At 38.9% G+C, this 13,515-nt stretch overlaps 1 protein-coding gene across 2 annotated transcripts in view; it reads left to right on the plus strand.

Annotated features, from left to right (window-relative positions):
- Window positions 1-13,515, plus strand: part of LOC106874113 (ATP-dependent chromatin remodeler CHD1L) — a 36,657-nt gene that overhangs the window by 10,318 nt on the left and 12,824 nt on the right. For both annotated transcript variants that reach the window (XM_089363570.1, XM_014921719.3), the window contains exons 4-10: window positions 301-430; window positions 1,332-1,442; window positions 3,854-4,010; window positions 4,418-4,573; window positions 5,586-5,693; window positions 7,757-7,927; window positions 13,096-13,209. In XM_089363570.1, coding sequence (XP_089219696.1) covers window positions 301-430; window positions 1,332-1,442; window positions 3,854-4,010; window positions 4,418-4,573; window positions 5,586-5,693; window positions 7,757-7,927; window positions 13,096-13,209 — 947 coding nt within the window. The remainder of the gene's footprint in view (window positions 1-300; window positions 431-1,331; window positions 1,443-3,853; window positions 4,011-4,417; window positions 4,574-5,585; window positions 5,694-7,756; window positions 7,928-13,095; window positions 13,210-13,515) is intronic.

Raw genomic sequence — 13,515 nt, forward strand, 5'->3', positions numbered from 1 at the left:
CAAACACACATCTTAATTTTAATAGCAAATATTAAATAATATAAATAAAGGACAGAAGAATGGTTTCTTCGTTTAGATTAGAGTTCACAGGAGACTGGTTTGATTCGATGGTTTTAAGACTGAGGGATAATTGCACTGTTGGGTTGATTCATGTTATACAAGATGTTGTGGGTTAATTAAGGCCTTAGAATTTTGTCATTAATTATCATTTGACTGACATTGTCTCCATCCTCTCTTCTTGTCTTCTCCACTCAACACTTTATCATCATCATCATCATCATCACTGCCTCAACAAACCAGGTTTTCTCCCAATTTGAAAGTGAAATGTTTGATTGGAGAAAAGAATACACGGCAAGAGATTCTGGAGAAGATGGTTTCCACGGCAACAGATGCAGATGCCTCCCTAGATGTCCTGTTAACAACATATGAGGTAAGTTGGGATGTTCTGTTCAAATTGGAGTGGGTGGAGCTTGAATGTATCCATGGCAACACAGATCACATTCAGTTTTCAGATTTATAAAATAGTCATCGTCATCATGAACATCCACTTTTCCATGCTAGTATGGGTCAGACAGAATTTGTCGAAGCAGATTTTCCCCTTGTGTAAAAGTTTAAAAAATTTATTTGAATAGTCACAGTATATAACTGGTACTTATTTGGGCTCAGAACACCAATAAGTAAAGCTTCTTCAGCAGAATTTTGAGTTCAGATCTTAGAAGTACAAAAGCTAAATCTTCTAACTTTATTTATAAGGATTGATAACAGGAAGGGTAATCTGTCCATGAAATACTGGTGGATCAAAGTCTCGTCCAAAGTGGATGTTAAAGCAATAATGATAACGATGGTGACCAATCCAGGTGGAAGGAACCTGTAGAAGAGGAAGACCTAAGGAAACCTGAGAGGAAATGAAGATTAATCTCAGGAACCTGACCTTCTTGAAGCGAATGACCAAATGACCGTTACAAATATTGTTCTGGAGAAGACCCATGCAAAGACGAATGCAAACTTATGAGGCACAATCACAGTGAGATTAAGATTACGTAACTACAAACAAAAAAGTCTTGAGTTCAAACCTAACGGTTGCCATTACCTCCCTATTACGTCCCTTAATACTTTTCTCCAGGGACATCATTTATTTCTAATTAGAGTTTAATGAGTTTTTTTCTACATTTTATGCTGGAATTTCATCTTAGAATGCCAAGGAGAAATACCCATCCAGGATATGTAATAACTTACAGATGGGATGGTCAAAGCTGGATTACCTTTGATTATAGGTTAGGTCTGTCAGCTGATCTGGTAGGTTGCTGATGATTTCTTTCTTTCCTTTTCAGATTTGTCTTCGAGACGAGCTTCTGAAAAGGATATCTTGGCATTTGATGGTTGTCGATGAAGGTCACCGACTGAAGAGCCAAGACTCTATGCTCAGGTCCACTCTAGTTTCAGTAAGTTACTCTTCATATTATACACTCTTCACATATTATACACTCTTCATATTATACACTCCTTCATACATTCTCTGTGTATTTGAAGGTTACCTATGTGTGTTGTGTATATGTATTTTTGTTTTTATGTTCAGTTACAATGGAAACACTTTTACATAAATCTGATCGGTTACTCTATACTTTTGTAGAATACAAATTTCTTCGTCTTAAACAAGCATATTATTGTCAGTGACTTCGAAGTTTTGGCTAGCTAAGCCATTGTCGGACTATTCAACGATAGCTTGCTGACCAAAACTGGGAAGTCACTGTCAACAACATACTTGTTTAAGAATACACACACACATAGAGAATATATGTTAGTATGTGTGTATACATCATCATTTAATGTCCATTTTCCATACTGGTATGGGTTGGAGAGCTTGACTGGAACTGGTAAGGCTAGGGACTGCACCAGGCTCCAGCTGTCTGTTGAGGCATTGTTTCTACAGCTGAACGCCCTTCTTAATGCTAACCATTCCACAGAGTATACTGGATGCTTTTTATGTGGTACCAGTGCCTAGTACTTATTCTATCGGTCTCTTTTGCCAAACCACTAAGTTATAGGGACGTAAACACACCACCATCGGTTGTCAAGCGATGGGGGGGGGGGACAAACACAGACACACAAACATATACACACACATACATATATACAGATACATATATACAACAGACTTCCTTCAGTTTCTGTTTACCAAATCTACTCACAAGGCATTGGTCGGCCCGAGGCTAAAGTAAAGACACTTGCCCAAGGTGCCACGCAGTGGGAATGAACCCGGAACCATGTGGTCGGTAAGCAAGCTACTTACCACACAGCCACTCCTGTGCCCATATATATATATTAAATAAAATTGCAAAGACAGCATAAAAAATATATAAATAAAAACAAAAATGTAATAGAATATTTCTGTATCTCATTTAAGCAGTAAAAGGATTTCTGAATCCTCCTCTGTGTGTGTGTGTGTGTGTGCGCACACACACACACAAACATAGAGATTGTTCTTCAACACGTGTATTCTTGTGAGTTGCAGCACATGTCTTCCTTCGTCTTAATAAATCTCTGTGTATGTGTTTGTCTGTGTTGTGTTAAATGTGTTTGGGTGTGTGAACGGCACATCCATTTATATTTTCTAAACAAACACCTGGTGTGATTCCTCTGAAACTTTGGATGTTTTATTTACCTGGTGCTGAATGTTTTGTGCTATATTCTGAATGTAAAATGGAACAGAGATAAGTTAGTGTTGACTTATTTAATACAGAGAGTTGTAAAAAGTTAACCAACTTGAAATAATTTGGTGGTCTGATTGATCGACAGGTAAGTTACTGTTAAAAAGTTAATTAAAAATGATTATGTGGAGAAAAATAAAACTACTTTAGTCAGTTGTTTCTCAGCATGGGTTAGACAAAGGTATTAAATATCATTGAGGTCTCATTTTACAGCTTGATACCTTTCCTGCGGCTAATCCTTATCTATTTATTGTGCAATCGAACTTTGAAGTAAAGGATGAATGACTCGTAATATCTTAATTTTCTAGCAAGTACATTGGCATGTTTCAACATGTTTCTTTATTATGTTGACCTCCTCAGCTAAGCATAAACTTCACTGAATTTACCACAGTTATGATTGATGAAAGATTCATTCAGTAAATATACTATATTGTCTAAATGATGATTTAGAAACATTTATTTGAGGTGAAATTCTTAGAAAACTTCAAATAATTTTGGCCTTTAAGGACACAGATCGTGTCATATAGCCAGCTGGAGACAATGTCTCCTGGGGCTAAATTACAGCAACATTCATCCTAAACCAGGACTGCCACGTTATGTTGGCAAACAATCTCTGAACTTTCTCCATCCTCTTCTTATTCTAATAACTATTCTCCTCCACTGCTAATTAGGTTTCTTAGGGAACCTCCTGGACATTTGAGAAAAATCCATTTTCTGTATGTCTTTAGCATGTATTTCTCCTGTGCATCTTCCACATTCAAAGACTGTTTCTCTCTGTTAAGCTTCCTGTGTTTCCACTGTATCTCTTGTGTGTCCATAGTTTGCACTGAATATGGAATTAGAAATTCCCAGTGCTAGCTATGGACACAAGAGATATAGTGGGATCACAGGAAGGTTATTTACACACACAGAGATCAGTGTCCTTGTGTGTGTGGTCAGTGTTTGAAAGAATGTGGTCAGGGTCATTTGAGTCGGAGAAATGTTTGTAGTTGTGATGTGTGTGTAATTGTGAAATACTCGTGGCTGTTGTGAGGTGTGTTTCTTGTTGACTTTTGAATATGTATTTGAAATGTATTTCGTGTGGTCATGAAATATTAAATGGTTATGAAATGTGTGTTTAAAATGGTTACCGTTATCTGTTCCAGTGGAATGTCCATCAAAGAATCCTGTTGACTGGAACACCAGTCCAGAATAATCTCCAAGAATTATTTTCCTTGTTAAATTTTGTCTCTGAACTGATTTTTCCCATGAAACTGAAGGATTATTTTGTTGAGAAATATCAAACGCAAACCGACAAAAAAGGTGAACACTTATCTATCCATATCCATTTGTCTGTTTATCTTGCTAGCTATATTGACCCATCCATCTGCACACACACATACACACACACACATGCGCACACACACACACACACACACACATTATATGTTGCATCCAGAAATGCCAATCCTTTGAAGTGGATGGAACTTGTGGAAGAGGGAGACCAGGAAGACATGGGACAAAATATTGAAGGCTAATCTCAGGACACTGAGCCTTAGAAAAGAAATGGCTAACGAGCTAACGACCAACATATCTGGTTCATTGTTGTACTCAAACAATGGCATGGTTATAGCTAGAATGTTTTTGACTCATAGAATAACAGGAACAACCCCTATAAAAATATAAACTGAAATAAACCACTTCATGAAATTCCTTGTTTGATTTTTCAGCCACGTCTGAGTTGCATCAGATATTGAAACCATTCCTGCTGCGCCGGGTGAAGGAATCCGTCCTTGACCTCCCCAACAAATCTGAAGTTGTTCTCTTTCATGGACTCTCGGCATTACAGAAGAAACTCTACAAAGCCATTCTCACCAAGGATCACAGTAAGGGGCTGTTTTTTGTCTTGATTTGAGGTTTGGAGATGCTGTTTGTCTATCTGGTTACTTACCAGTCTATTTGTTTGTTTAACTGAGGGTATGCCTGTCTGTCTGTGTTAGAATCTATGCACATCAACACATAGGACTCCAGGATTGGCCAGGTACCATAACTTTGAGTTCATAGTGAGGTAGAAACAACTGCAAGGTTTTGTGTTGGTAGTATACTGCAGGTATATATGCATGTGTGTGTGTGTGTATATATATATATATCATCATCATCATCATCGTTTAACGTCCGCTTTCCATGCTAGCATGGGTTGGACGATTTGACTGAGGACTGGTGCAACCGGATGGCTACACCAGGCTCCAAGTGGTTGGCGTTAGGAAGGGCATCCAGCTGTAGAAACTCTGCCAAATTAGATTGATATATATATATATATATATATATATATAGATAGATATATATATATATATATAGATAGATAGATAGATAGATAGATATAAAATCCAACTTATTCATTATGTTGGTTGTTGGTTAAGTTATCATCAAGGTTTTTACCTTGCCTGTTTTACCTGTTTAAAATTTTACCTGAAGACTAGAATTTTGCCATATGATCTATGAATACATAAAATTCTTCCAAAACAGAAGTAAATTTGAAACCCCATTTGTGTTCTTGATATATATACATATATATATATATATATATATATATATATATATATATATATATATATATATATGCGCCTTTGATGCTTGTGTGCAAACAGCTATGCTGCATGGCAGTGAAGCATGGGCTGTGACAGCCGAGGACATGCGTAGGCTTGAAAGACATGAAATCAGTATGCGTTGCTGGATGTGCAATGTCATTGTGCATGTTTGACAGAGTGTAAGCATCTTGAGAGAAAAGGTTGGCACAAGAGGAATCAGATGTGGTGTGCAAGAGAGACGACTGCACAAGTATTGCCCGTCGCCTTCACAAAAACACTAAAACCTGCATGTTTTATTTCCCAATTGCAGCGGCATTCCTCAGTAGCAGCTGTGCACCTGGTGATCGCAGCCAACATAACATGATGAATATTTTTATACAGCTTCGCAAATGTGTTAACCATCCTTACTTGTTTGATGGTGAGTGTATATATAATGTTACTCTGACATTTCTTCTTTTCTCTCCCCCCTCCCCTCTTCATTCCCCCAGTCTCTCTCTCTCTCTCTTTCTCTCTCTCTCTCTCTCTCTCTCTCTCTCTCTCTCTCTCTCTCTCCCTTTTTTCTTCTTCCTCTCTTTCTATTCTTTCCTTCTCACAGTACATCACTGTTTGCTGAAGTCACATGATTGAACTTGATCACTTCCAACTAACATGACAGGATGGGGATCAGGTCTGGTATTCTAAAGGAACCATATCCTAAGGTGTTTGGTCAACATATTTAATTCTATCTCACCTCAGTCCACCTGGCTGTTAAGAATACAAACTGGGATTGTTACCTTTTATAATTGCTAAAATGTTAACCCTTAGGCAAGATACACCACTCTATACAGATATCGAACTTACCTAACGCCATCAGTATTATGATAACAAGAGTGTTAAACCTTAGACAAGACACACCACTCTACATATAGATACATCAACATATCGTAGTTGCAGGCGGGGCTCTGTTGTAAGAGGTTTGCTTCCTAATCACGATTCTAGGTTCAGTCCCACTGCGTGGCACCTCAAGCAAGTATTTTCTGTTGCCTCAAGCCAAGCAAAGCCTTGTGAATGGATTTGGTTGATGGGAAACTGAAAGAAGCCTGTCATGTATATAATGTGTGTTTGTCTCCCACCACCACTTGACAGTTGGTGTTAGTGTTTACATTCTCGTAACTTAGCAGTTCAGCAAAAGAGACCAATAAATACAAGGCTTGAAATAATTAAGTGCCGGAGTTAATTCATTTGACTAAAATTCTTCGAGGCAGTGCTCCAGCATGGCCGCAGTCAAATGATTGAACCAAGTAAAAGCCTAAAAGAATATCTAGGCCCTGCAACACAAAGACCTTACCATTTAGTAGAACTTATGAGAACTGGTGTCTCTCAGACCCTGACCATGTCGATGATCTCACCCTCACAGCTTATCGATTGTGCCATGTGCCAAGACTTCAGAATGTTGTCACCAGAGTCAGTCTTTTTCTCAGTGCTGTGCAGTGGCTGTCGATGAGAATGTAAGCTGCCAACCAGTTGGTTCCTACAGTGGCCTTCAACTCGAACGAGTCAGTGACCTCAGTCAAGTACCTTTGCATTTTAACAATGAGAAAGATTTCCTGTCACACAATAATTGAGCTGGAGTGTTTGCAATAAATTTCAGAGCATCTGGCAATTATTTCAAAATCAACAAGGCTAGCCTTCTTCAATGCATTTATCAAGAACATCTTTCTGTACGGAGCCTATAATCTGGATTGTGAAGAAGGAGCTTCCAGATCACTTTGATTGTGTGTTTAACCCTTTTGATACCAACCTGGCTGAGACCATTTCTGGCTCTGTAATACGAATGTCTTGTTTCCAAAAGTTTTGAATTAAAATCTTCCACCAAACCTTAGTCACAATTTAGTTATCACACTAGCTGAATGATAACTTAGTTATTTTACTAGATTCTTTGTTGTATTTGAAGTAATTGAAAGAAACACAGTTCAAATTCCACTGAGGTGGACTTTGCCTTTCATCCTTTCAGGGTCGATAAATTAAGTACCAGTTGCGTACTGAGGTCAATCTAATCGACTGGCCCCCTCCCCCAGAATTTCAGGCCTTGTGCCTAGAGTAGAAAAGAATATCTGACGTCAACAATATCGTGATTGTTAAAGTGTACCTTAGACAAGACACACCATTTTATATGAATTCATTTAATCCTTCTGAAACTAACCTTTCCTAAACCATTCTTGGTTCTATGATTCAAACCTGATGTTTTAAAATGATCTTAACTAAAACTTTCAAAATTTCATTTTAATTTTACGTTCCAAACCCTAGTTTATTTAACTAAATTCTTTGTTCTTTTCAAAATGAATAAAAAATTGATTTACTTCAACAGAAATGTGATAACAAAGGAATTGAAATTACAAAATAGCTTTGTACCTTGTTGGATTAAAGATATTGGATCATCAGTTCTGTGGAATTCTGAAAGAGATGATCCAATTAATTATTTTCAATTGACAAATTCTCTAGGTATTGAAGAGGAACCATTTGAAATTGGAGAGCATCTGGTTAATTCTAGTGGCAAGTTGGAACTAATTGATCAGTTATTGCAACATCTGAAGAACGCTGGACATAAAGTGTTGATGTTTTCGCAGATGACACGGATGTTGGACATCTTGCAGGATTTTCTCACTTACAGAGGTAAAACAATTTCACTCAAATACAGTGTGTGTGGATGTATGTTTGTGTGTTCGTGCAGTGCAAGTGTGGCTGTGTGGTAAGAAGTTTACTTTTGAATCACATGGTTCCAGGTTCAGACCCACTGCATGGCACTTTGGGCAAGTGTCTTTTATTATAGACACAGGCTGACCAAATCCTTTTAAGTGGATTTGATAGACAGAAACTGGAAAGCCCATTGTGCGTGTCCCTCTGCTGCTTGACAACCAGTGTTGGTGTGTTTACATCCCATGGCTTAGCAGTTCAGCAACAGAGACTGATAGAATAAGTATCAGGTTTACAAAAACAAAAAAAAATAAGTCCTGGGCTCAATTCATTCAACTAAAAAATTCTTCAAGGTAGTGCCCCAGCATGGCCACAGTCTAATGACTGGAACAAGTAAACGATAAAAGATATAGGATGCTATTATGTACTGCAGAGTTTTAGCCATTACTAAACCTTGTCTTCTTGGCCAAAGAAGGTCTCAGCCAGATTAGTTTCAATCCTTTATTGGGATTTCATTAGCAACTGAGTACCCTCTTTGTTTGCACAGCTCCTGTTTATGTAAGAGTGGGACCCACTATGACTAATGGTTAATTGAGTCTGATGGACGAATACATATTATAACAAGTTATTACCATTCATTGATGTTGTCTTACATAAGAGAAAATTTTGTTTAGCAACAAAACTAATGGTATTCTCCTTTGCCAGAAAAACCATCTCTCTCTCTCTCCCTCCCTCCTCTTTCTCTCTCTCTCTCCCCCTCCCTCCTCTTTCTCTCTCTCTCTCCCTCCCTCCTCTTTCTCTCTCTCTCTCTCTCTCTGGGTCAGTTCTCAGACAAGGGGCGTTATATTGTACCCCTGTCACATCATATCACAGAGACACCCTGTGTTTGTGCATATTAAAGTACCCCTCAGACTGGTACTTTCTAGAAGTATCTTAACGTACTTGTTATACACACCAGTGCACGGTACCTGTGTGTGTGCATAAAAGTAGCTCTTGTATTTTTATAGTGTACTTGTGTATATAAAATGACTTGTATACACCATATGTCACCTCGATATACACTCAAAATGTTTATTATATTTTATTGTCACTTGACTAAAATAGCTTAATTACTGTCATACTAACACACATACACGCACCTCTCACACATAAACACACACCTCCTAAACACTCACGCATATATCCATATAGACACTACGCATACATAGACAAGCAGTTTACACATGTATATATATATCATCATCATCATCATCATCGTTTAACGTCCGCTTTCCATGCTGGCATGGGTTGGACCTATACATATATATATATATACACACCTCCTACACATTCACTATTCATATAGAAACATACACATTTATATACCTATGCCTGTGCGCACATACGTATGCACTTATATATGTGTGTTATGTATATATTCTATATATGTTATATATATATATACACAGATGCACACCTACTCTCACATCCAAGACACCTGCTCTGTACACACACCTCTTAAATAACCAATTAATCTCACACACACATTCACATACTTCCAAAAAACCCTATACATACATATATATACATATTTATATATGTGTGTGTGTGTACTTTTATATATATTTATATAATATCATTACTATATAAATACATGCATATATATATATATCATCAACATCATCATCATCGTTTAACGTCCGCTTTCCATGCTAGCATGGGTTGGACGATTTGACTGAGGACTGGTGAAACCGGATGGCAACACCAGGCTCCAGTCTAATTTGGCATAGTTTCTACAGCTGGATGCCCTTCCTAACGCCAACCACTCAGAGAGTGTAGTGGGTGCTTTTACGTGTCACCCGCACGAAAACGGCCACGCTCGAAATGGTGTCTTTTATGTGCCACCCGCACAAGCCAGTCCAGGGGCACTGGCAACGATCTCGCTCGAAAATCCTACGGGAGCCAGTCAGGCGGTACTGGCAACGGCCACGCTCAAAATGGTGCATCTCATGTGCCACCCGCACAAGAACCAGTCCAGGGGCACTGGCAACGATCTTACTTGGCTTGCCGGGTCTTCTCATGCACAGCACATTTCCAAAGGTCTCGGTCAGTAGTCATCGCCTCGGTGAGGCCCAATGTACGAAGGTCTTGCCTCACCACCTCAGCCCAGGCCTTCCTGGGCCTACCTCTTCCACGGGTTCCCTCAACTGTTAGGGTGTGGCACTTTTTCACGCAGCTATCCTCATCCATTCTCACCACATGTCCATACCAGCGCAATCGTCTCTCTTGCACACCACAACTGATGCTTCTAATGTTCAGCTTTTCTCTCAAGATACTTACACTCTGATGGGTATTCACATTGACATTACACATCCAACGGAGCATACTGGCTTCATTCCTTGCGAGCTTACGTATGTCCTCAGCAGTTACAGCCCATGTTTCACTGCCATGTAGCATGGTTGTTCGTACGCATGCGTCATGCAGTCTGCCTTTTACTCTGAGTGAGAGTCCCTTTGTCGCCAGCAGGGGTAAGAGCTCTCTAAACTTTGCCCAGGCTATTCTTATTCTAGCAGCTACACTTTCAGCGCACCCACCCCCACTACTAACTTGGTCGCCCAGATAGCAGAAGCTATCGACTACCTCTAGTTTTTCACCCTGGAATGAGATAGAAGTTGTTTCCTATTTGTTTACAGTCTTTATTGCACCTGAACATCTGCCACAAACAAAAACTAACTTGCTAGTTAACCTGCCTTTGATGTTGCTGCACCTCTTATGTGTCCATAACTTGCACCGGGTACATCTTATAGAGTTACTACCTACTCCTTTTCTACATACTGAGCAGGGCCATCTACCTGAAGGGGTTTGTGTTTTATCTACCTTCCTACTTATTAGGATTTTGGTTTTAGCTAGGTTGACTCTAAGGCCCTTCAATTCTAGACCTTGCTTCCACACCTGAAACTTCTCCTCTAGTTCTGATAGTGACTCCGCAATTAGGGCAAGGTCATCAGCATAGAGGAGCTCCCAGGGGCAACCTGTCTTGAACTCCTCTGTGATTGCCTGGAGGACTATGATAAATAAGAGGGGGCTGAGGACGGAACCTTGGTGGACCCCTACCTCTACCCGGAATTCATATGTATATATATATTCATTCATTATTATCATCATCATCATCATATATATATATATATATATATATATATATATATATATGTCCTGTTTTTGTTCCCAACTTTGATCCTCCATAAATCCTAAATTTTATTTTAGTACTTATGGAAGCAACTGTCTTCGAAGACTCATATTGTTGTTCAATGCTCAGAATGAGGAGTAGATAGAGAGCCGACAACTGATGAAGGGTCATTCTTTATGTTACTTGTCCTGTTTTCTATTTGTTTCTTTCGTTGTTATTGAACTCATTTATTTTCGTATTTCATGTTGTTTACTGTTGGTGACATCCTGTACCCATATGTGCATATATATATATATATATATATATATATATATATATATATATATATTTATACACACATACATACACACACACTCATCTTTCCATGCACTCCATAATCACTCCATATATAAATGGATGTGTATATACACACACAATCTCATTTGATCAACTTTCCAGTTGGTTGCAGCCTGTTTCATTAGGTTTTAATTGATGTTGTTGTTGTTGTTACCTTTGTTTAGCTCCAGATCTGGGAAACATCAATGCTCAAAGTCATCCCAGCTCCAATCGCCCTGTTTTTTTAGACTTCTGCCTCAGACTACACTACTCAATATACCCTTAACATTTTTGAAGATAGTAAAATATGACTTGAGGGTGATTTGACTGTTGTTTGTAGCATATCAAGAGGTTCACTGATTGGTTTTGTCTCTATTGTTATTGTTGTTGTTTATCAGTTTTGACAACAATTTCAGTTTGATCCACAGATGTTTCAAACATGTCACATACAAGAATACTTTTCAGTGTTTTAGAGGTCGATCAATGAAGTCTGGATTTAGGGCAGCAGATGAGTGGAATCGTTAAAGCCCTGCATGAGACATCTTGTGTGTACTGTATTCTGAGTTCAAATCTCACCATAGTCTACTTGTTTGGTATTCTTAATCCATCGCCCAGCCAAACACTACCACCCAGTCCCTGGGTACCTTTAGCAGAATCCATTCCGTTGCAAGCATTTGGACCAGGTCTTCTGTTTCTGGACGCCTTTTTCCCTCCCTCCTTCCTACAAGTCTCAGAGGCCCCTTAAAAGGTCGTGAATGAATCCCTTTCTCACTTGGTTGATATGAAAAATAATGTGTAACCCAGGTACAGCATTTTTGGGAGTTTTGATGCTCAAAAGTTTCTGTTTGTGTTTTTCTGTCACAAAATGTTTTTTCATTGTAATGGCTTTGTTGCTTCCACTCGAGGCTCAGTGACATTCTTTGATGGAACGTTCTTCAGTTATACAGTGGCTTCACTACCTGCAGCTGTTAACTGTATCCCTCTCTCTCTCTCTTTCTCTCTCTCTCTCTCTCTCTCTGTTTCTTTGGTGTCTGTGTATTTACTGATATGGATTTGTGTTTGCATGGGCCTTTTATGCATTTTCCTTTCCTTTGTTGAGGCTTCAACATCTGCTGGAGTCCTTGGATATGTTCTTGTGAAATATGGCATGCCTTGGTTATTTAAACTTGGCAGAAGTTTAACCCTCTCCGGATCTAAACACAATCAGGTTACCTCCACAGAAAGAGTGAGAAAGTCAAAGGGGAAGAAGAATCAACCCTAGTACATGACTGGTATTTTATTGACTCTAAAGGGAAGAAAAGCAAAATTGGCAGCAGCCTGAGTACATATTTCAACCTCAAAGATTTCATACTGTCAAAGCTTTGATGTACATCCTACTATTTCTGTTAATATATGGTGCCATGCTAGAAACAACAGCTATGCCATTTCGTTGCATTCCTTCTTTTTGTCTTATATTGTCACATGATTAAGCCAGACCAGCTGACACCTCTCACTCACTACATCTTCTCATATTTTGGTGTAAAATATATATAACTTTTGTTTTATCTTCATCTGACTTAACTCAGGGAGTTAAGTCAATATTGGCTGTAATGTGGTAATCCAGAAACCTAGTTTTCAATGATGTAACAATGATTATTTATCATTTCATGTGTTTACTGTTGTTTAGGCTACACTTACGAGAGACTTGATGGTTCCACACGAGGAGATGAACGTTTTCTTGCCGTCCAGAACTTCAATCGTGATGAAGGGACCTTCATATTTCTGTTGAGCACCCGTGCAGGTGAGTCTTGAGTGCAGACGTTTTTTACCTTTGTAACTCTCCCTATCATCATCATCACCATCCATCTTTCATGACTTGACTTTAATCAGCTTGAGTCTATAGTAGAAGGCACCACACACTAGGACTGAACCTGAAACCATGTGGTTGAAAGTGAACTCCTTAACTCCACAGCCATACCTGCCCCATGTTAGTGTAGATATATGTTGTGTATGAGGGCTCAGTGGCAAAGGACCCTAAACGGACAATGTAAGGGTAGAGAGATGTATGCCGTAACTACCACATCAACATCTGTTTCTAAGAGTAGGG

This window comes from Octopus bimaculoides, chromosome 15 (genome assembly GCF_046866305.1).
Source record: "Octopus bimaculoides isolate indiv1 chromosome 15, ASM4686630v1, whole genome shotgun sequence".
Classification (NCBI taxonomy): Eukaryota; Metazoa; Mollusca; class Cephalopoda; order Octopoda; family Octopodidae; genus Octopus; species Octopus bimaculoides.